Source organism: Maylandia zebra, linkage group LG6 (genome assembly GCF_041146795.1).
Source record: "Maylandia zebra isolate NMK-2024a linkage group LG6, Mzebra_GT3a, whole genome shotgun sequence".
Classification (NCBI taxonomy): Eukaryota; Metazoa; Chordata; class Actinopteri; order Cichliformes; family Cichlidae; genus Maylandia; species Maylandia zebra.
Window position 1 is genome coordinate 15,949,059 of NC_135172.1, and position 25,417 is coordinate 15,974,475.

General features: G+C 41.2%; 1 protein-coding gene across 3 annotated transcripts in view; it reads right to left on the bottom strand.

The window, feature by feature from the left end:
* LOC101472399 (protein sidekick-1) overlaps positions 1-25,417 on the bottom strand; it is a 298,277-nt gene that overhangs the window by 128,394 nt on the left and 144,466 nt on the right. For all 3 annotated transcript variants that reach the window (XM_004568331.6, XM_076884757.1, XM_076884758.1), the window contains one exon: positions 9,136-9,269. In XM_004568331.6, the coding sequence (XP_004568388.2) occupies positions 9,136-9,269 (134 nt within the window). The remainder of the gene's footprint in view (positions 1-9,135; positions 9,270-25,417) is intronic.

The following is a 25,417-nucleotide window of genomic DNA, read 5'->3' on the forward strand; positions in this document are numbered from 1 at the left end:
ATTCTATACCAATTTCACTCTACAACTACAACTGAAACAAATTTCCTCCAGCGCATTAAATATGCTGTCTGATATTCGGGTGCAATCACAGACGGTCACAAAGAGGGAAAAAAGTTATTTGGCATTTAAGTGTGAACGCAAGGTCTGAAGCCCATGTGGTACTCCCTTTTGTCTCCATTAAAAAAAACCTTCAAATCAGACATCATGCTGTACCTGTTTACCTCAAACCAAAGGCAAAATAATAAGACCAAAATAAGAGTCAGTGCCTGATGAAGGCTGACTCCTGGAAAGCTTCTACAAAGCCAGACCGAGGACATGGACACAAGGTACTAGATGCTGTGTATCAAAAATCAGAACATGAATATGTTGTTTCTTCTTCTAGTCTACACAGCAAGCACCACCACCAGAGTTTTCCTGCACAGAGCAATACTTTTTGGGAAAAAAGAGAGCTAAAAGAAAAAATAACCATTGTTATAATACATATTTAAACCAGTTTTGTGGTTTTTATTGACTTAAGCCTAAGGGATTTCATTATTGGTCAGAAGAAAATACACAAATTTCTATCATAGACACCAGAGTCATTGGCGGCTATTTACAACTACCATTGGATTCAGACTATAAAATGCACATTTTAGCTTATCTGCATACGATCTGTTCACTATCTGCACACCATCGAGCCTCCATTTCTCTATATAAGAAATAGGTTCAGCTTGAGGTAAAGTGGAGAAAGTCATGATGTTATAAGACATGTTGCAAGAGAGAAGCCTGTAGAGCTAAGGTAAAAAAGACAGAATAAAGTCCGACTGAAGAAACTGAAACAACAGCACATGAGGAGGAAGCAACAAAAGGTGCAGCGTTCCAATTTTTTCCACAGAAGTGACACAGTTAAAAAAGCGAGGCTTGGGCTGAAATAACACAGAGTGCTGAATACTCTTTCCCCTGTGACATTCACTGTGGTTCAATAAAGAAAAGAGAGAGAAAGAAAACAAATGGTTTTAAATCAAACATCATATAAAAATCTAGAAGCCATATGAAAAATAAGAAAAAGAAACATCTTGTGAGCCCAAAATGAGAAACACTCCAATGATTGAAAAACATCCATGTTGTCCAGCATCGATGATAAAGTGCCAAAAAATTAGACTGTAAGTGATGATATCCAGCATTCTTTAATGAATGATTAAAGATGTGAGTAAATTAACCAAGACAGCCAGGTCTTCTTTATTTGTTTGTATTTTTGATGTGAGGGACTTCTAAGTTTGTTTTGTAGCATAAAAGTAAATTCAGGTGTGAAAATAGTGATAAATCACAGATTTGTGCAAGCACACTGTTTGTGAATGAGGCCCACTGCCTTCACTACATGTGAACTGATAACGCTTAAGTGTGTAGCCAAGCCTCAGAGGCTCACTCTGAAGAGGAAACTGCACCAAATCACAAAAAAACACTGAAAGTGTCATTTCTACTGTCATTCTAAAACCCGCGATTGAAAAACTAGTGTATATATTTGATAAGTGAGTGATCTGAAGATAATAAACGCATCATCAACCGGCACAACAAGTTGGCTCTGATTGTGGTTAAACACACACGCACACACTACACGCCACCGCCTTCCAGCACTTAACTTGCTATAATTATTACAACACCATCTTATACAAAACCAAATTAAAATTTTCCCATTTATCTGAGAACTGCTGCTGTTGCCAATTATAATCCGCTCTAAAAAGATTCTCCATACAGGAAGTCTTCTGTTGGCTAACAGGAGGGGAAAAAAAGAAAGAAAAAAAAACCTGTGAAATCTTTGAGCCATTTTTATTTAGTTGCTAAGTAAAGTATACTAGCAGCTGCTTCCAAAATTGCCATATTTTCTGCCAGTAATTAATTAAGAGCAGTCATTTGTGTGGGAGAAGAAGACAGCACATATTGGTGTCACTGTTCACTGCGTACACCTGTGCTTGTATCACAGGATGGTGGGTTGTGGCTAAATAGAGTCCAATTTGGCTTTCGTTTTGATTTTTCAGAGGTCACCAGCCAAACAGTCTGACAGAGAGTCGCTACCCCCCACAAGTCTGCCTGTATTCGCCTTGCACTCATTTGACTAAAATCGCCTGGGATATATTCCCTAACCGACGCTAGAAGCTGCAGTCGAAAGCGCGCAGAGGCAGCTTGTGGCACGGATCATTACGCTGCCACCCTGGTTAGAGTGGTTTCCATGGCGTTCCCTGAAGCCTATCAAGGCATGATGCAGCAAAATGCAAAACACCTTGAGCTCATGATGAGAGCTGCAGCAGCCTCACAGCACACAGGGACAGAGGGGATTCTCTGATCTTTCTCTTAAGATTTTAAATGAGGGCTAGCAGGTCTGCGACATTATGACGCGCTTAAAACACGCACTTGCGCACACACACAAACCACTTCACCTTACAAAAACACAAATACACACTCGGGGACTCCAGGGACACAAAAATGCCTCCAATTAGACGCGCCACAGAGCAACCGGGGTGGTACTTGGAGCAAACACACACATGCGCGGCTGCTCAGAAACAGTACAGTAGCACACGTGCACAGAAAGATCCGCAGCAGGCTCTCGTTTAAGAGTCAGTGATGTGGAAAGGAAACATCTGGATGAGAAGGAACATGATTACAGAAAGAAACAAATGACACAAAGACACACCCCCTACACAAAAATAACAACACAAATGTGACTGTGCACACACACTTACACAAGCATTAAATGCTTCAAACCCTCATTTCTTAAAAGCTTTTTTAAAGTGACAGTAACTTTTCTGTCATGTGCCATATGCTCTTTTAAAAGTCCTCACTTTTCTCTCACCTCTTCTCCTCTTTCTACTTTCCCAAATGATACTCTGACTGTATATGCAGCTGTGTGTGTGTGTGTGTGTGTGTGTGTGTGTGTGTCTCTCTCTCTGGGTTATCCTGAGGTCAGCAGAGTCTATTGTTCAGCTTCTGACAAACGCCACTCTGTCACAACTCAGGGCTGCAGGGCGACAAACCCTGTTTGATGGAGGAAGGAAAAAAGAGGATAAATGGTAGAAACGGAGTGATGTAAAACGGCAGACACCAGAGGAGGCTTCAACAGGAGACGTAATCAAACTCAGACAGATTTTTTTCCTTCCAATCACCAAGTCAAGGTAATCAAACTCAGACTCATACACCCTCTATAATACACACATACAATGAATGATTAAGGCTGTGAAGGGGTATTTCTCACACACACACACACACCAACCCAAGCTCCCATCTGCTTCACATCACGGCTTTGTCTTGTCCCCTGTCTTGGAGGTTGCTCTTCTCTATTCGTGCTCTATTCAGCCACATTACAGTACACAGTACCTGAGAGAATCCTTGTTCTTTATTCAGCTGAATCAGTAACACAAATCATAACTGTGCAGAACTCTGTTGCTTCAAAGCAAAAAATGGAAATTTGCAAACAAATCTTTCCAGCTTCTTTGTGATGCAGAGATCATAATTCTGGAAACTTGTCTGGACACTGCAATAACTTCTGCTACTATAGTACTGCTACTACAGAGGTGTAGTACTGTATGAGGGGCATTTTTAAGGTGACTCCAAACATTCTATGCATAGAGATTGGTTCACTTACGTGCTTTTGCAGGATGCTTTGTCAAGTCTGAGCTTTGCAGTGAGTGATGGCACCAAGGTCGTGTCAGCTTGGAATTGGAGACACAGGCTTTCAACTTATAAGTCAAAGCCTGGTCTTTTGGAGTGGACAGATTTAGAATTAGAAAGAGAATTTACAAGCCAGACTGGGTCTAATGAAAAGATACTATCAATTTCTTTAAGAGACTAAAAGTCAGGACATCTTGGTCTCGACGACTGCATTGATTTTTTTTTTTCTAATCTATGTCTTGCAACTCTCCCAACTTTATTCAAGCGAAGCCCTGAATAACTGGAGCACTCTATTCAAGTGAAGCACTCTGTATGCATGTGATATTCTACGCTATTTTTTGCATTTAAGCAATTATTAACAAGTGTGACATTACTGCCTTTTTTATAGAGCAGATAAAGGCAGCTGATCAACTATTGAGCCCAAAGCTGAGATACCATTTAAAGCGCTACAGTAATTATATCAGCATGTACTGCACGTGTCTGCGCCCTTCCCCTTATTTGTTATCCTGCACTTTTCTTCTCTCTTATAAACTCTGCATACCCTCCTTGCTCCCCAAAATCCTATCTACAAAATCCATACATGTGAGATCAAACGTTTGTTTTTTTTATTATTTATTTTTTAATCTCACCATGTCTAAAATCTGGTGCCATTCCTGTTTCTTTGCGCTGCAAAGGGGCCGTCAAGGCATGTCGAGTGTTCCTGTGCATGTTGTCATGTCTGTGTGTGTGAGTCTCCCAACGGTGAGTGCACTCTTTGGGGACGCTGTGCTGCTCTAATGGTCTGATGTACAAATCTACAAAGACCTCGGCTGCGATGAAATGAGCAGAAGCACAGAGACATGCGTACTCTCTTCTGGGCAACAGGGAAATAGACTGCTGTTCTGACTGACAGCCTAAAGTGTATGTATGTGTAAGCGTGTGTGTGTGTGTGTGTGTGTGTGTGTGTGTGTGTGTGTGTGTGTGTGTGTGTGTGTGTGTGTGTGTGTGTATTAAACAGAAAGGGATAGGTAGTGATGACTGCAGGTATGCATGAAGCTCAAATAATTGAAGTAGGAACGCTGATCTCCTGCCTCTAACAGAGATGCCCTGAGGCCATTAGTGTTCATGTTCTCTCTAATGCAAACATACACAAGTACACAATGAATCAAGCGTGTGTACGTTGTAAATAATAAAGCAGAGCCACTCAATAGAGCCTGACCCCGCCTCCCTGGAGTGACTGTAGAGATGAGAATGTGCTGTACTGAATGGATATTGACGTGCCACGCGCTCCTTTATGAAATTCAACCTCTGTCAATCTGTCAAGTTCAGTCCACGGCGATAACTGACTGAAAATGTCGTCTCTAACACCATATGTTGTCGGCGGCGATAAAAAGCTCCAGGAGCTGTTTATTTTAGAGGCAGGCTGTACTTCCAGTGATTACAGTGTCTGACCTCTCACCAAGCTGTTGAGCTGCTATCAATTGTGGCTGTTCCAGCTCGACCACGGATGACAGTTACTGCTTTTTATTTTCAGCAGTCTAGGCCACACTTACAGGACAGTGGTCAGGGACATGCAGATAATGGATCTGTCAAGTAGGTAGGGCATGCAGCTGGTTGTCTGACACTTTCCTCGGCCCTTGCAGGCTTTGCGGATTAGCAAAAAGAATTTGAGTGTTGGTCGTGCCACAGCATGAATGTGACAGAAAGGTTTTACGAATGTGACAATATCTTAACTTTTCATGCCTGTTCTTGTGTCTGTGTGTGTGTGTCTGTGTACGTGTGTGAGTGCAGGGCACACACTTTCATCAACAGCAGTCCTGACATGAACAGGTTGTTGGTCATATCCTCAGTCTACACCCACGTCTCACTTCATTAAGTCTTTCTGTCTCTACCAGTCCTTTTTCTCCCTCGTTCTTGTCTGTTGAGCACAATGCTTGAATCAAAGAAAGAAAGGGGAGAATAGAAAATAGGTACCTCATTTATTCTGCTGAATTTATGAAGAGAAAGACAACATTTTTAGAAATATGACTGACAGCTATGAACTTCTGCCTTCAGATCCTCTACAGGCTGCCTAATGGAAAGAGAAGAGAAGAGAGGGGGTGACAGGAAATGAAGGGAAGCGACAGAACAGGAAATGTAAAGGAAGAGGTGGGAAAATAAGAACAAAGTGGTGGAAGACATGAACGAAAACACCATTTGCGAGAGTTCATTCACATGTTCTCTTGTGTCAGTTAACTAGGTTAAGTGTTAAACACTTTATTGACTTAAATTGATCTTTTTTCTCCTTCAAATTTCCTGACAACAACCCTCGACTCATCTGTGTCATTAACAGGCCCAGTCTCCTTCTCTCTGTGGCTATAATCAGTGGCATCTGTGTGCATTCAATAGCTACATAGTGTTCAAAACTATGCTTAACACCTTTTCTATTTCCAAAACCAACCAAGTGATCAATGTGATGCTTAATGTCAAAAAACAGCCCTGAGAAAAAGCAAATACATGAATAAAGATCTGGTATTTCCATGTTTCCTTGCTCACGCTCTCTTTTTCACACCCTGCGCGATTTGCAACATTTTACCTCTTTGGTTTGTCCCTGTTTTTATCAAATTCCATGATCTTCTATTTCTTCCCTGTCTCAATAACAAATAACTGAAATATGCTTTTATATAGAAAAAGGCATTTACCCAGAAAATGTTTATTGTAGAAAACACAGTTTTCAACAGAAACACACAAACACACACGCACACACACACAACCATGCATGCATAGCTGTTATGGCCGAAGACTGATCAGTGAAACCTAACTATACCCTTACTATTTCTAAAAACGCCCACGGGAGCACTTCACACTGACAGCTGTAACAAGGTACTGTGCCTAAATTTATTTGATTGTGTGTGTGTGTGTGTGTGTGTGTGTGTGTGTGTGTGTGTGTGTGTGTGTGTGTGTGTGTGTGTGTGTGTGTGTGTGTGTGTGCGCAGTTGTGACAAAGGATGCCAAAGGATACAACCCTGTAAAGAGAATCTAATTAAAACTCTATACAGCTACGAGGGACAGAGGGCTCCCTCCCTCCCTCTCGCTTTCATTTAACCATGGTGAACACTTCAAGTGAAGGACTGTTAGACAGTAGAGTCAATCCTCCGGCCTCCAAGGAGAAGAGATAGAGAGAGAGGCATACAGCAATAAAGTGATTCAGCGATAAAGGCCACGACAGAGACGGGAACACACAGAGAGGCTAAAATCCATCAAACTTTGCAGTTCTTCTGACTGAAGCCTGTTTCCGGAGAAATGAACAAAGAGCTGCTTGTCATTCACAACAGTGAACAACACACAATAAGTGCATGCTGTTTTTACAAGTAAAAGCACATTCAAAGCTTGCAGACTCAATGAAATGACTGGATCAACCACAAAGATCTAACTCTTTTAGTTTTTGACAGTCAAGTTTTTTGACAGGAAGCACAAAGCTCAGAAAGCATAGTACAGTAGAGTATACAACACAACTAACACTTCTCATGTTTCAAGGAAACACACACATGAACATCAACCAAGGGGAGGAAAAAGCATTTAAAGTAGGAAGATCATGGATAGGGAGGTATGGGAACCCGTACACATTACATGTCATCTAAAGACCCAAAGCCAATGCATGTTTCTTTAAAGTCACTCACCAGACACTTTATTAGGTACACCTCACTAGTACTGGGTTCGACCTTGTTCTGCCGTAACTGTTCCTGACATAGACTCAACAAGTTGCTGGAACCTTTGGTCTTTGGAGATTTTGGTCCATATTGACATAACAGCATCACACAGTTGCTTCAGATTAGTTGGCTGCACATCCATGATGTGAATCTCCTGTTTCACTACATCCCAAAGATGCTCTACTGGACTGATCTGAAACACTATCTGGTGAGTGTGGAGGCCATTTCTGTACAGTGAACTTATTGTTATGTTCAAGAAACCAGTTTGAGTTGACATGGAGCGTGATTCTGCTGGAAGCAGCCATCAGACGATGGGTATACTGTGGTCATAAGGCATAAGGGGTCCTCAACAGTACTCAGGCTGTGGTGTTTAAATGATCTAGTTGGTACTAAGGGGACAAAGTGTGCCAAAAAGATTTCACCCACGCCACCAGCCAGAACTGTTGAAACAAGGCAAAATGGATCCATATTTTCACGTTGTTTACATCAAGTTATTAACCTATTAAACGACAATCACAAGACAAATTGAGACTCATGAAATGAGCAAAAAATTTCTACTTTTCTGTTGTCCAGTATTGCTCATCCCACATTTAGCCTCACTTTCCTCAGTTCCTGTTATTAGCTACTGCAGTAACCAATCTGCTTCAAGGTTTGCATCTTGTGCATTCAGAGATGCTCTTCTGCATACATTGGTTGTAACAAGTGGTTATTTGAGTTATTGTTGCTTTCCTATCAGCTTGAAGCAGTCTGGCTGTCCGTCTTTAACTTCTGACATTAACCCAGAGAAATCCTGCTCAATTAATAGTTTAAGTCTTTTCTCTGTCAGTCCCAGTAGATCAGCAGTTCCTGAAATTCTGAGACCAGCCAATCTGGCACCAACATTCAAAGTCAGTTAACTCACGTTTCTTCACCGTTCTGATGCTCCATTTGTGCTTCAGCAGGTTATCTACACCATGACTACATGCCTAAATGCACTGAATTAGTGTTGTGGTTGGCTAAATAGATATTTGCATTAATGAGCGGTTGAACAACAAAGTGGCTGGTGAGTGTAGTACACACTTTATGTGACTGAGACAGATTTCCTTTCGGACCAAAAACTGGCAACACTCTAAATTTTCAAAGCTTTAAGTCCATCAAATATCTTATCAAATTATGCCTCACTTGCTTGTAGATATGGCAAAGGCCAAAACAGAGATCTATTATTGGTTCCTGATCTCTCTACAAGCTGGTTCCTCCCTACTAGATGTAAGACATTAAAAAATCACTCTGTGATGCCGAGTTTATTTGTTGTTGAGCTTCACCATGTGAGTGGTGATGCTTCTCTAATAAAACTCCTGCCGGCTGCATTATGGTAATTTTTGGTTGCTGGAATCTCTAATTTGAGATTTTAATAATCAAATCAATAATTCAAGCATCTCTACTTAATGATGAGCCAAGACCTCCAGCATTTTAGTTTGCAAATAATGTGTGCACAAGTATGTTGTTTCTGTGATGTGTCAGATATGTTTTTAATCATCTCTTTATGTCTTTTGCAGCTCATTTTCAGGTTTAGTAATTAGCCCGACACTCAAAACTGTCTTCTCTATCAATCAAAGGGAGTTATGTTCTGTAAAAGGGATTCAGATTTATCCACACAACAACCACAGAAGACCACAGAAAACCTAATGAAGCCCCACCCCAACAGAAAAATATTTGAGGGACAGAAATATGCTGGATGGTTTGACTGTAAACCAAACTAATGCTAATACTGAGCATAGTGTTTACCAGATGGGCTGTTTGCACTGTTATTAAATACCAATTTAACACTTTTTTTATTTATTTTTACCTGAGATGCTCAGGTAGACAGCAGGACTCGTCACAGTCTCGCCGGTCAGCTCGTTCACCGCCTCTACATGATAACGTCCGGCGTCCGTTGCAGCGGTTGCCAAGACAACCAGCTGATTGTCCAAAGTGATTGTTCTGCAAGGAACAAACAAGACACACAGAGAACAAGAGTTTAGAAAACACAACAATGCACTCCCAAAGCAAAACATGCCTCCTTCCAGCACTGCTCCGTCTCAGACGGGAACACTGCTCAAACTAAGACTCTGTCAAGAGAAGAGTATTTGGTACATGGATCATTTGGAATTCATAATGGGGGAGGGAAACATTGAATACAAGCATCAGAAAGGAAAGAGGATTCAGAGAGCTTAAATAAATCTCTCCTCCTGTCTCAGACTGATATGTAGCTCATTTTGTGTATCTTTCATTCTTTTTGCCACTCTCACTGTTTGTGTATTGTCTTCTGTTCCTCCTTCTTCATACTGATCCATCCTCATTTCCCCGCATAGCAGCGGCAATCAATATGCCACAAACATGGAACGTGCTGGTACACAAGCACACACGATCACAAGCACGCAAAATCTAAAAGCGTTCTTACTTGAGCATACAGAGACTCACAAAGAGATTTTGCGCTGCCGTTGACTTTCAGGAGATCATAATGGGAAGAACTGACTTTGGAGGGTGATGTTGTGGGAGAGATGCTAACAGAAAATATTTTTGTTGCACTCAGATTTCGAAGGCGTTTGAACTCGTCTGTCTGGCAACAGATGCCGCCAGGCAGGAAACACAGGATGATGTTTTTAGTGATGCTACTGGTGTTTTCAGCATGTCAGAGGATGGAAACTTCCCCCCAAACAAAAATATTCAGAGAGCCCGACAATGAAATGAAATCAATAAGATCAAAGCAAGAATAGAGCGCAGTAAAGTTAGATGACTGTCTGTTGTTATTAAACAGTCAGCTTGTTTCTGTAGAGCCTGTGCTGTACAAATACTTCACTGCATTTAAAAAACAGTAGAAAAACAAAAGAAGCTATAACTGTGAACACTGGTTGCTTGAATACTTTATGTATAAGAAGAAGGGCAGTGCTTACATGTGAAAATTAGCCTCTGTCTGTGTGCTTGTAAGATATGTGTATTTTTCTGTGGCCATTGTTCAGCAGTGCTGAACTGGCAGCAGTGAATGTGCCCAAAACTCAATCGGCACATTGCCAACTGGAACACAAAACAAAACATGCCACTTATGACAACCTAAATCGATACTATATGAGAGCCAAAGAGGGAAATAAACACAAATATAAGTGCCTCTCATAACTACCAAAAGCGCACCTCTTGAAACCTTCCATCTTCTTTCTCCAAACTGTAAACACAAAACCCAATTTTGAAACTAAATACATAAAACCACTCACTCCTCAGGCAAAATCAAACATAATCTCCCCCCAAACTGCTTTATCGTGCTCAAACATGTTTAAAGATCATACACACAGCGAGTGTTAAATAAAAACACTACAGAGCAGTTTTTGCAAACTACATCAAAAATGGGCATGTAGCACCAGAGAAAACCAAACTTCATAAAATAAATGCATTTCTACAAAAACCACACAAATTCTTTTTCTGTAAAATAAATTGAATATTGAAAACTGTTAAGCGCTACAAGCAATAAAATTCCAACATCTCCACCATCATGGGCAAGACCGAGGAGCTGTCAAAGGACATCAGGGACAATATTGATGTCCTTGTGCAAGTCTACAATATTTGTAGACTTGCACAAGGCTGGAATTAGCTACAAGAACATCATCGAGAAGCTTAGAGAAAGAAGGTGACAACTGCTGGTGCGATTATTCGGAAATGGAAGAAATTTAAAATCAATCACCTCACATGGAAGTGAGGATGATCATGAGGAAGTTGGTGGATCGACCCAAAACTACACAGGAGGAGCTTGTTAATGATCTGAAGGCAGTTGGCACAGTCACCAAGAACGCCATTGGTAACATGCAATGACATAATGGATTGAAATCTTGCAGCAGGGTCCCCCAGCTCAAGAAGGCACGTGTACAGCTCCTTCTTAAGTTTGCCAGTGAACATCTAAATGATTTAGAGAAGGCTTGGGAGAAAGTGCTAAGGGCAGATGAAACCAAAATGGAGCTCTTTGGCATCAACTCAACCCACTGTGTTTGGAGGGAGAGAAATCCTGAGTATGGCCCAAAGAACACCACCCCACAGTCAAGCACGGAGGTGGAAACGTTACACTTTTGTTTTTCTGCTAATGCTACAACACGACTTCACCAGCAAATGGTGAAGTTGTATCATAAAATGTTGGACATGAAACTCCTTCACTCAGCCAGACCACTGAAGACCCATCTTCAGTGGTCTTCCAGCATGACAGTGACCCAAAACATGCAGCAAAAGTAACACAGGAGTGGCTAAAGAAGAAGCACATTGAGATCACGGAGTGGCCTAGCCAGTCTCCCGACTTCAATCCTATAGATAATCTGTGGAGAGAGCTACACCTCCGAGTCATTTCTGTGAGTTTCTGTAAAGATGAGTGAGCCAAAATCCCTCCTAACCTGTTGACCAACTACAAGGAACATCTTACCGCTATGCTTATTCCACTTAGTGACATGCAAATCAATTTATAACATTCATGTAATGTGTTTTTTTCTGGATTTGTGATTGATGTTCTTTCTCCCTCTCTCTCCCCATTAAAATGAAACTACCATAAAAATTAGAGGTTTTTCGTATCTTTGGAAGCAAGAAAACTTCCAAAATTCATCAGGGGATCACATAATGATTTCACCCACTGTATAATGCAAGTGAAATGCATATTAAAACACTCTGTAAATGTAACTCCAAGTCTACAAGTGATTCCTTCGGCACCAGCTTCACATCTCTGTGCTATATCAATCCAGAGGGCACACACACTGGCCTGATCTCTGATCCTGCCTTAAAGGATACTCCGTACACTTGCTTTATCTGCACCCAGGATCTGGTGAATGGTAGAAAGGCTCACATTGATTCTTTCAAAACGGACATGTTTTGAAAGCTTTGTTCTAAACGTCCATGCTGACATAAAAAAGCCCCCTGCCTCGTGCTATTGGGAAATCACAGATGTTACCTGTTTTTTCCACTGGGGGCCACATATAATTTTCTGTCCTGCTTCCCGTTCCATGAACTCAAACGTGATCTATCACAATAACGAAATTTCATCTGAAATTACTCTTCTCAGCCGTGCTTTTCTCCTCCTTGTCCTCATCCAGCACCTCCTACACACAACGTTCCTCCTCTGCCTCTCAGATTGCTTCTATCACTGGTGGTACAGCGTCTGCCCTCAACTCTCTGTGCAGCCTGTTCACTCTGAACTCACATAAATAGGTTACATTACATCACATTAATAACTTTGCACAGTTGCACTCAAACAACAACAGGTGTGGCGTAATTGTGTTCAACTTCTTCCCCGTGAGGTTATCGGAGATCAGTTTCTACTGGTCAAATACAGCTGAACTGAGGAAGAAGGCAACTACAAAGTGGCTCAAGAACAACACAATTTGGTAGAATTACTTCCTTTTTTCTAAAAGAGCTTCAAAAACACCACATGGGGTTGGAAAGACTTGAGTTACATGTTCTGAACATTGTGTTTTCAACTTCTTGAAGTGTGTAATGACTGCACAGTAGGGTTATTATGACTGAGCAAGTTTTGAGTAAGTACTTTGGAAATTGGATTTTCGTTTTCAGAAAATAGCAAAAGGTTCAAGAGACGCATCTAAGCAATTGTGAAAAACTGAACATTTCTCGTCTCACACTGAGGAGTAATTGCCAATTGACTCATCATTTGATGCTGTAAAAATCTGAAAAGTGTAACTTGATTTGCACAAGTTGATTGAAAGCACACTGTAGTGTCATTGCCAGCGAACTAAAAGAAGACTGAAGATGTTGCCGCTTGATAAGGAAACATTCAGCATCATTAATTCACTATGCTGCTACGTATTAAATAGCAGATGAAACACAAACAGTGTGATTATCAGGATTCACAGCTTAGTCCTCAATAACACAGGCGTAACAACCAGCTGGCAACCCTATGGCAACCACCAATCACTAGGGAAAAATGTGTATTCCCTGACCAGCTGGTTAGTGGTTGTTGGAGGCTTCTTGCTGTTGCTATGTGAACTCTGTTGGAAAGACCAAAAACCTCCTTGTGATTGCTTTGGGTGATTGCTTTGGTTACTAGCAAACCAGAAAGGAAGCCCATTCACCTTGAAAGTAAATGTTGTGCCTTACTACTGAAACCAACATGTTTCAAAAGACACACCTTCTACTTTGAAGATGAATGGTCTCTGTTCCCGGCATGCATTGAACTTATCACAGTTTTACTACTTCTCAGAGAGCAGATGTTGTGTTTGTGTTTCAGTTTCACAGCGACTACCAGCAACCACTAGCATAAATGTTGGGGAGTACTCATTTTTCTCTAGCAACTAGTGGTGGGGCCAGGGGGTTGCCAACCTGTCTCTAGGCCTGTGTGACCGGGGCCTTAAAGATGGCTGTGTTGATGCACTCATTAACATTTAAACATGGAGGTGCTGGTGTAGCTCACCAGGTTGAGCAGGCAACCCCATAAGCCATAAAGCTATTGCAGAGCCCTGGGATCAAATCTGCCCTAAGGCTATTTACTTTGTGCCTTTCCCAGCTTTCTTCCCTTCTGTCTTATCTCAAAAGGGACAGGGGGGGGAGTTTCTTTATCGTATATCCAGTGATGAAGTACAAAGAAGTGCTTGAATGTGCAAGAAAGAAATATAGGAACTGCTAACTGAAATATTTATTGAAAGGAGTGGTGAGTCATGGGATCACATGGAGTTGTTCGACGATTCTCCGACAAACACACTCAAACCGAGGCAGAATTCCTCAGGTCTAAATTTATTCAGCGTGATTTCCCAGGAGAACAACTTCAAGAGCCAGAGCCTCAACCCCGACACTGACACTTTATTTGTGTGAGCGTATGTCAATGTGTGCCGGTTGGATTTTGTGTGCATATCACTCACTGAAAAAAAGGAGGCTTTAACCAAACCTTTCTTCTCTTCTTTCTCACTTATTTCAACGCAGGGATGAATTCTGCATCTTCACCTAGCTCCGTAATGTAATTTATAGCTGTTAAGCTCATTAAGTGCACTGACCCGCCCATTTCATCACATCTGTTTTACCCAGCACATGCTGATTAATAGACAGAGAGGGCTGGCTTCTACTCGCCTACAGTGTCTGAGGTAGGAGAGAGCCTGGGAGGTTCGAGGGAATCTAAATTCACCAATTTAACAAAGACAAAGACGCTCAGTGGGCGTCAGAGCTGAATTTAGACCAATTAAGATCTAAGCATTTGTTGAGTTAAAAGAATTTCTTTATGGAGTATCTTTTGTTTCCCATTCACAAATGCCATCATATGTACTATTTACATGTGAAGCTGTATGCCATGACATTGGCTGACGGCTTGTTCCATTTAATCCAAATTGGCAGGACTTCCATTTCTCATTACATCTCCGCATGGAAAATTCATATCATAAAAAGAAGAAAAAACGAAGTACAAAATGAAATGCCAATAAGAATAAGAAGTCAGGCGACAGAAATTAGAGGACCATAATTCAAAAAAATAATAAAATGTCAGTGCTAGTTCCCAATACCTGGAGGGTGGCTACACAGCCTCATATTAAGAGTGACAATACAGTCAGAAACATGCACCAGCATACAGATAGATATGTAGAAGTTTAGGAGTGACCTCTTATTCTGAATATATACGTTCAGATTTATTATGACATGTGACTTTCGGCTCTCTTTTAGGTCTGCATTTAATTAAACTGGACAAAATTGTTCGGGCTTTTAATGAAACACAAACCCAGTTGTAAAACTGTGCATGACTCTGCATGCTTATGTCTGTGAGAGAGAGAGTTTTTCCCAAGGCAGAAAAAATTACAGCAATCAGCTACATCCCATCCCATCTTCTTTCCTTTCTGAATCACAGCATCCCATCATTTTTTTTCTCTTTGTACCCCCACTCCACACGCGCGCGCGCGCGTACACACACACACACACACACACACACACACACACACACACAATAAAACAAATAAATAACAACCTCTGTGACTCATTCCTTCAAATCCCATTTCCATTCTCACTCAGATTACAATCTGCACATTTCTCTCTTGGTTTCTTTCAATTTTCTTTGTATTTTATTTCTGGCTGTCTCTCTCTCTCACAGAGAGATTCCCCCCCCAATCACTTCATATAACTGTCCTGCTTTACCCTCCCCTCTCTCTCCTCTGACTTCTCTGAACCGAAGCGCCGTGCCAGATTGGTCTTTCATTTAAGTGTACTGCCCCAAGACTTAATAAACACTCATGGGTGACCGCAATGCAACACTGGCTGCTTTACACACACACACACACACACACACACACACACACACACACACACACACACACACACACACACACACACACAAGCACGCACACGCATACACACCAAACTGTGCCAAGCGCTAATTAGCACACACGTCGCAGGCCAGGGGATGAGTGAGCGAGTGCGTGAATGTGTGTATTTTTGATCTGTGTGTGAGCATGTGTGCCAGGTCCATGGACTGAGTCGCCTGCCCTCCTCCTCTATCCCTGATAAGCAGCGTGCCACCTTCTTAAACCACAATGCTTCTGACACACAGCAGCCTTGTGTGGAGAAGTGTGGCAGCAGTGCAGAAGGAGGAGGACACTACACTGTAAACCGAGTCCAGACAGCAGGTAGGGTTTTTTGGCAGCTTTGTCTGCAAAGCTAGTGCCAGCCAGCCACCCACATATTACACCTCATACATACACACACCTACTCAAACAGGCAGGCGCACAGTTGGGACCATTCACTGTGCCTCTCAGCCGTTTGAACTGAATATTTACTCTGGTGTTCAAGTCAGCGGACACATGAATATGTTCTCTGTGAGACTGATTGATAGTTAACGTACACAGGTTCGTGTATGCTGAGGGCAACCTTATGTGCGCCTATATAAATTTTTCTACTTGTCTTTTTAGCTGGGGATTTTGTTGCTACACACTTTACTTTGGGGTGAAGTATTCAGATTTTTTAAGCATTCCTGCCCTCAGAATTGCCTGTCAAATTGAGTTGTGGTGTTGTTCTCTATCCCAAAGTAATTGGTAACAATAAAACCCAGCTCCACCGAGTGCACTGTTTTGAATCTATAGAGGAGGGGAAAGCTTCTGTACCATATTCATCCAATATACGCTACGACAGCATTTATTTTTGGCTTGTGTTTTTCTTTGTCTGCACAACTTGAAATAAAAGCTGACATAAGAACTAAAGCCAATAAACAATCCTGGCATAATGACATCCTAATTAGTAAAAGTGTTATTTGGGGGATTTTGTCTCAAAACATACAGTATTATGAAAAAGTCTTGACCCACCTCTCAATTCATTATATTTTGCTTCCAAGGAGCCAAACTCTTGTAATGTTTTTAAATGCAGTGCTTTACTAAAACATGTGCTAGCATACATGGAAATAGAAGAGTATACAAGGCAAAAACAGAGCACACTTAGTTTGAAAGGAATATTTAGTATGACCACCTTTATTCTTCAACACAGCTCGAATGCACAGAGACTCAGAGTGAACACAAAACTGGTAGTTAACTACTTTTCATGCAGTGCCTGGCAGCCAGCTCCTGTTGTGATGCTTTGGGGCAAATTGGACCCAAAGATAGGCTGAAAGTCTAGGATAGTATAAGACGCTGTAAATGATGGTAATGTAAGTGTAGCAAGCGAGAAAGTTAGGAATGATCCAGATGGTGAAATGAGAAAAGAAACAAGACAACTAAACTTTCCTACAGCAGTTACGCACAATATGACAGATCTGTTTTGAGTTTGTTTTTTAATGGGATTAACTGAGTTAAGACAGAGAACTGGACCACTGCCAGTAGTTCTTGACATTCTGTTTCCAGCAGCTTGACAGTGAGTGCTTTAGTGATTTCCAATGCACAGCTTAAATGAACCTATTGTCACCACAGCCTGGGGTTGGAGATTTGTTTTACAGTATATTTGCTGAACACACTTTAATCCTTTTGCTCAAATGGAATGGTTCAAAAGTTTCCTAAAAAAAGAAACCTTTGCTTAAGTTTCAGATTATGACAACAAGGGAGAAACCTACAGGTTGAATATAGATATATTATTTTTCTTGTTTAAAAAGTCAGACTTTATCTATGTGAAACTCAACAAGTAAACACACATTTATTTCTCTGCCACAGCGGTAAAGTGAAGCGTTAAAGTCGCCAAATCACACTCAAACTGTCATAATGTGCTCAGTGGAAAAAGAAGCTATTCCATCAACATTCAAAACAGATATCTGAATTTTTGACCGACAGTTCTTTCAAACACAACGTCATAACAGAAAAGAAATTGCAGTTTCTGATTTAGATTTTTCTAAAGCCTGTTTAAATTCAGATTAAAGACAAACATGGTAAAAATCAAAGTATGAAACCATCCATCCTTGTTCTTCGACATCCAATTCAGGGTCAGGGGGCAGGAGTTTGTCCCAACTGCCATTGGGCAAGAGGCGGGGTAAATCCAGGACAGGTCGCCGGCCTGTCGCAGGGCTAACACAGAGACAGACGACCATTTACACTGATGTTCACACCTATGGCCATTTTAGAATCACAGCTTAACCTAACCCGATTAACCAAAACATGTCATGAAACGCTGTGAGGAAGACGTTTTAATACTTCTTGATCCATCAAATCAGTTAGTCCAAAATCCAAAAGACAAGAAGGAGTCTAAACAACTAGAACATGCTTAGGAGACTAGGAAGCAGAAAAAAAGGATACACAGTAACAAAAATGACATGATAAATCACAAGGAGAGACTCATCATCATACATCATAAGATAGAAAGAGGTGGGGAACACAGCTGAAACTACTCAGAGACAATGAGACGAGGGAGTAAAAAAAATGCAAAGCACTAGAGACAAAAGCCTATCAAAATAAAATGGGAGGTAAACCCGTAACTTAACATGGAAGAAGGCATGATAGGGTTAAATAAGAAACACAGAGGGAAATGGATGAAAATGTGATTCATATGAAAGGGAAAGTATATACAGAAACACAAGCATCAAAAGGAATCATGAACTCTCAAAGGAGAAACTTAAACATGAATCCTTTTCAAAACTAAAAGAAAACACAACTCATAAATAAAAAAAATCTAAAACGAGGATCCAAGACCTCAGGGACCATGACAAAACACATATGTAGCTAAAAGCTATTTATATACTATACATATACGTAGGTGTATATACCACTAAGATATCTGTTTTAACAAAGTAAAAACTGTGACTTTAATGATATTACAAGTCTCTTATTGGATCTAACACTTCAGTTACTCAAAGATAACAGGGTGATCCAGCTGTGTTCAACAAGAAGACGGGCATGCATGCAACAAGACCCATTATGTACGCTTTGGCAGTTGCTCTAAAGTCGTTCTAAATAAATTCCCCCAAACACTTAAAACATTAAATGTCTGCTACTCCTGTATCTCGTAATCAAGGGGAAAACAAAGCATTTACAAAACAACTCCACATCTCTATAATAAGCTTGTTGGAACTGAACCAAATGGAAAGAAATAATGGAAGGCGGCTGCTGATGCATTAAAAATGTGCATCAACTATTTAGAAGGCCTGGATTTAGTCTATCTCAATTTAAATCAAAGCCAAACCATTTTGGACTACATTAAAATGATAAAAGGCTAACGTTCACATTTATTAAAAGGCACCCGTAGGGTACACCCAGAGCCACACAGTCAGACCTGCATGCGAGCCACCTCCTACAGGACCCTTACAAATTATGTGGCCTAAATTATGTGAAGACATTCAAGAGCAACTTGCAGGCTAAATTTTTTTTCTCTATTCATATATAATATTTCTTAGAAATTAATATTTTAAAAGTTACTCTTTTTTCGCTTGACATAAAGGCTGAAATTCAGATCAAAAAGTGTGCATTTTAAGCAGTGCTTCAAAAACACTTTCGGGGGGAGTGGCCTTTTTTTGCTTAGTGCTCATTTGCAGTAGCAGGCGTCATAGTGAGCCTGAGCAGTAGCAAATTAGTGAGTTTGTGTTTTTTGCTAGCTTCATCATAGTGAATTATTGTATGTACAGGTTGCACAAACTCAAACCTTGCAGGACATTGACTCCGCTGGTTTCCTGACAAGAAGAGGAAGGGAGCTTCATCCCTGGGTGTTTTGTGCAGGTGAAGCGGCGGGACATCACTGCTGCATCTGTCACGTAAAACGCGGCTGTGTGCAGCACTCATTTTAAACGGGAGGATTCCTGGAGATATGATGGAGTTCATGATGGGATTTCAAATAGAAAACTGTCTGACAGTGATACTGGGTGTGACTCCTTAACCTTTAGCAGTAGCTCCTCATGAGTGCCAATGGGAGCATTAGCGGCCTTGTCAACTTAGCTGGTATCACCATTTTAATGATGGGAAGCAGTTCTAATGCTAATTAGCATTTGCTTACAGTTTTGGATAAATTAGCACTTCATTAGGTTTAATTGGTAGCTTCAGTTTTATAGTAGTTGAACTCAGGCATAAAAAAAACCTTTCCTGTTGACTTGTTTGTCCCACATCCACCAAAGCGTCTCTCTCAACAACGAGGTGTCAGGTGACAAGTTCGATAGCGGCTGATCTTCACGTTAGTTTCTTACAGTATTTTTTAGTAAAGCAAGATTACCTTTAGTTTCCAAAATACCTTCCACTGTTGTCCTCATGCCACAAATTTCTCTTTAATCCTCATCTGTTCCTGTTCAGTTCTTTAAATAACAAATACGTAAGGATGTGGTCAGTCATATGTGTACTATGGACTTATGATTTATGGAGGCATGAGTCACCTTTCAGGACCTTTCACAATTTTTTTCACAAAGTTCAAAGCACATTATGGTCTCTTGAGGCATCCCTGTGTGCTGTGGTACCCTCAGGGAAACAGTATCTTACACTGGAGGCATCCCATCTCAGTGGAACTAAACAGAGCCCCAGCAAATATTAGGAGAAGATATTAGAGTTGTATGAAAGCTAATATAAACAGAGGCACTAATTCTCACAACAAACGCTGTGTATTCAAGGAGTAAGCACACTCATCAAAGCTGGGGGAGAACATGTCAGGGCACAATTGATTCATCTGAGGAGGTGATCAGTCACACCGTGGATTTGCTTTCTGAATCACAGAGGCACATGACGAAGTTAAAAAAAAAAAATGAAACGAGTTTAATACACAGTGGTTGCTTAAGTGACATCAACTGTTGCAAATGCTAATCTCACTAAAAGGCAGGAGGAAAATGTGAATGGGTTTTTGCTTTTCCACTCACATTCTCCACAATTCTATTTGATAGATGGTAAATGAACTGCAACATACAGTGGGGGGAAACCATTGATTTAGTGAAATAAGTATTTGAGCCATACAGCCCAGCATCTTGCCCAAGCATACTTCAATATGCAGAGTGCAGCAGCTAGAGATCCAACCACTGACCTTCCAATTAGTAGACATGAGACCCAAAGCTACTTTAAAGTGGGACCACTAGGCTCTTTAAAAGAACAGTAAATACCCCAGCTACAAACCAGTTTTTTGGTAGGAACTAAACAGTCCCAGACCAAATGTAGATTTAAGTATGTGATGTAAACACCCCTAGTCATATATTTTACAACCCAACTGCCACCACATTCAAAACTTTATTAAAATTTCACCCTACACTGCATTAATAACTCAAAAAACTCAATTTGAAGGTATTCTCGGTCACTGTGGTGACTATGCTAATAAATCTTAATGCATTTTCCACTCAAAGAAATACAGCCTGTACATGTGACTGCACATGAGACCAATAAAGACAGGGAGAATGAGAAAGAGGGAAAAAAGAAAGAAAGATGGTAGAGGTTACAACAGTAATGAACACTAATGTGTTTGTGAGAGATTTTAACAGCCCCTTCACTGACTCAGAAAACATTCCCCTACCTTCCGCCCTACACACTCTGCAGCTCTGTGACTTGTAATTAACGCAGTGCCTAAATCACAGGCTTGTATCCTCAATCACCTTTACAGTTTCTTCAAACGGTCAAACGGACACAGAAAGAAAGACCTTTCTGTGGTCACTCACTGGCTTGGCTGGCTGCCACTGCCACTGTAGGTCCTCCATAAAATACACACACAGGCACATGCCCACACACACATAATCGAGCATCCTTGAGCACACACAGCCTAGGGCCTTCAGTCTGAAAGTAATTGGTGTGTGTGTGTGCGCGTGTGTGAGAAAGAGAGAGAGAGCGAGAGAGGGCTGTGGGACAGGCTGTGTTTGTTTAATGTCCCTTGGCATGGCCGGAGGGACAGGCAGAGAGAAGTGGGTAAAGGCAACGGTACAGGAAAGGAAAGCTGAGCAGGCCAAGGGTGAGATGGAAGCAGGAAGAGAGGGATGAGGCTAGATGCTGAGCAAACAGAGGAAGGAGGCTTTTCTCCACTCTGTGTTTGTTCAGCTACACGAGCTCCATGACTCGCTTCCTTTCTACCTCTGCTTTACGTCTGCCTCTTAGTCATTCGCGCACACATACAGGCTGTTCTTCACATGCATGCATGGGACAAGCATTCGTCTGTCTTACCAGGTCGTGCGTTAAAGCTACACTACAAGACCACATTGTTCTCACAAGGAGACTGGATGGATGGTAACAACTCCTTTTGTGTGCTGGTGTGCGTGTGTGCAGCTGAGTGTTGTAGTCCCATTAGGTGGATGGATCTCTAGACGAATGGCTATTATCCTAATTAGCACTAATTATGTCTGCTACCAATTAACCACACAACTGGCGAGGACTTCTTTCCCCGTGTTTCTGTCTCGCTCCTTCTGTCTTCCTCTCAACTGGAGGAACACACCTCATTCTCAGTCTCCCTCTCTCTGCTCAGCTGCAGATATGGGCTGAGCAGAGGGCTGATAATAACCACACTTGTTGATAATGAGACATCATTTTCTAATTGTGGTTAGTGTGAACATTTGAACTTGTCAGTAAAGAGCACGACTCGAGCCTCTGTGATTTTATGCCTTTACAACACAGAACTCACTTTGTGACACAGGACATTCTTTGCTATTACTTTTCACAGTTTGATGCTTGCTAGTTTGCACCCTGTGCCCTGCATACAGACCTGCCTAACCGAAGTAGCTTCATATATTATGATACAGTTCATTTGACACGCTGACATTTGTAGAAACATTTTTCATGTTTTCCTAAATCAACGAATCAAGAAAATGATGAGTTGGTTGCAGTCCTAATTAACCACCTAAAATTAAGTTAATTTGTCAGAATGATGCAGAAATTGTGTAAAATGGTCTCTAATTTAATTTAATGACCCATAGCACCCTAATACAAGATTTAATCATAAAGACTCCACCCAAAAATAAAACCCATACCTATCTTCTTACACGTCATGTCCTTGGGCAGTGGCTAATGTTTTCAGATCTCTCCCTGGAAGTTCTGACCACTTACACTTGTGTGTCTGTGACACACAACAGTGCAGTGATTCCTCAGTTTCTTTTTTCAATTTCAGCTCCAGTCAAAGTTTCAGGGAGCCACATCTGGTGATTTGAGCTGGTGTTGAGCAAAGATTATTGGTGTTGCAGACAATGACACGCGTGGTTTCAGGTTGTTTCTGACCAATGATCCTTCAGACACCTCAGTTTGTTACAGCCAAACTCTGCACTGACAACCTGACCCTGGACAAAGTTGTGGTTCAGAAGGACATTAAGAGTTTACGTGGTCACAGCGGGATGGTAAGTGGGCTGGCTCTTATGTAGCACTTTTCTAATCTGCTTAAACACTCAAAGCCCTATATTCAAGGAGCCACTGAGGGTTCAATGTCTGCCCAAAGGATACTTTGGCACACAGACTGAAGCAGCCAGGGATCAAACCAAGAACCTTTCAATAGGTAGATGGCATGCTCTCCCTTCCTGAGCCACAGTCACCCCACCTCAAGTCCACAGAGGGATCGAGAATTAGCAACCGTGCTGAAACTGTGGTCTGGAGGTGCATAAGGACGCAATCTTGAAGGAGAGATTGGTCAAATTTTAGGTTTTACTAGACTCTAACTCTGGTCGATGTTAAGTGAAATTACTACAGAAACACAACCTGCTTTAAATTGTAATTGATATGGTGAGCGTATAAATATGGGCACACGGGGTCACAGTGGTACTTTATAAAAATACGGGAACATATTACTGTAGACAAATTGCTTCTGTAGCTTTAAAGGTCAGTAGTAATAGTGCTGCGTAAACAAGCTTAATGTCCCTGGTTGATTATTAACACCAGCACAACCACACAGTTACAGCATCTCCTGTAAAACAAGGTTTTTAACGGATACACTTGTTACCATGGTGAGAGGAAATCAATACAGCTAAAGGAAAAAGGTTCTGCCTACAGGCAAACACATTTTAATTTATATTATTTTGTAACAAACATACAGACTTGCTCTCGTAGCCGCATCAGTGAATGCATCGCTGATGCTGACCTGTTCCAGACAGATAGTTGTGTATGTTTTCCTGAAACTGGGCAAATATTTGCGAGAACAACCTTAGTACACGAGCGTGAAATTGAAATGACTCGGAACAAAAGGCTGAGACCACCTTGGCCAGGAATGGGCAGCATGCATGCGTGAAAGTATATTTCAGCCCTCACCTTTAATTTCAAACCTTTTATTTTGTCTTAAACTCCATACTTAGGTGGTCCACATGAAAAGTGTATGTCAAAAGGTTAAAAAAAACCCCAAAAAAAACGAAGGTATGTGAAAGACGATTTTATGATATTTACAGGGGGGCATTATTTATACATAAATTCATGCAAGAAAGGTCCTAAATTGCAGTGTGCCTCTTGCTAAATGCTAGCCACCTGCTCTGCCCCAACTGCACCCACTCAGGTGAAAGCATTTGTTTGGCGAACAGAAATTGCTGTAACAGGTGCAAGTGCAAATGGACAGAAAAATTAAAAGCCTTTATGGGACTGACTAATTATGTGCATGAGCTCGTTGGTGAGTACTGGAGTTCATATACCAATGTAGATTTCAGTTGTATGTGTGAGCTCATAATTATCCCGTAAGGAAAGGTGATAATGATGAAAAGAAACCCTGTGGCACGGAGCAAGAGGGAAAGCAGAGTTTGGTGCAATAAGAATGGATAGCTACGTGTTTGAACAAAAAACAGGGGACCTTGGGTCAGCATTTTAAACAGTGTGAACGCATTTATTTCTTGACATAAGCCCCCAAGTCATAGACGCAAAACTCCCACGTGAATACATGAGCAAAGAGGTTATGGCACGGAAAGCGAGAATGTAATTTCCCAAGAGCAGGAAGTTCTAAAATGTAGCCTTTATTTGTCTGTGAGAGAAAGGAAACTTGTGACCTTCTGCTTATTGATCCGGCTCTCTGATCTTGAGGATATAATCTTTAGGCCCTGATATTAACCAGTCAATCAGCATTATGTCCTTTTTCTTTTTTTTTTGTCCAGCTCTCCTCAGGGTGTTTGGCTTAAGAAATCTGACAATACATCTACAGTGTGAAAGAAAGAAAGGTGTTAATTGAAAACAGTGCACTTCCAACCTTTTATGCATTTCTTTAATTTCTTCCATTGTCTCTCCAAGCAGTAATAACCTGCAAGCTTTTTACAAGAGTGTCAAAACCAAACTTTAATCAGTCACTCCTCAGTGCACTGAGGAGTCTTTCACTCTCTCTCTCCCTCACTCATTCTCCCCTTTGGTTTCCCTCCCTCTGTTTTGTCGATAGGTTAAAAACTCTTCCTAATGACAGATATGGATGTGAGTGTATGCCTGTGTGCACACGGGGTGTGGGTGTGTATGAGCCTGTGCGTGTACAGTCTGGTCAGTGATGGATGTGTGTGTGGCAGGTAATTAAAAGTGTGATTAGTGGGTAATTAAAAGAGGTCTCTGTCTTTAGAATATTTAACAACTTTGGACAGAGGACACACTAATACACACACATGCACACACACACAGGCTGGCAGGTGGAAGTGTGTTGGTTCAGACTGCATTGGGGGAATAATAATGGTTCGTGAAAAGATATAGGATGTAGGAAGGGAGACACAAATGAGGGGGAAAAGAAGATAAAGAGAGGTGGAGAAAAAAAGGAAAGTAGACAAAAGACACTGCACCTTTCATGAATACACATCTGTAGAATTAATCACCATCAGCATGAGCCACACAGGTTTGGACACACATGCACACACAGAC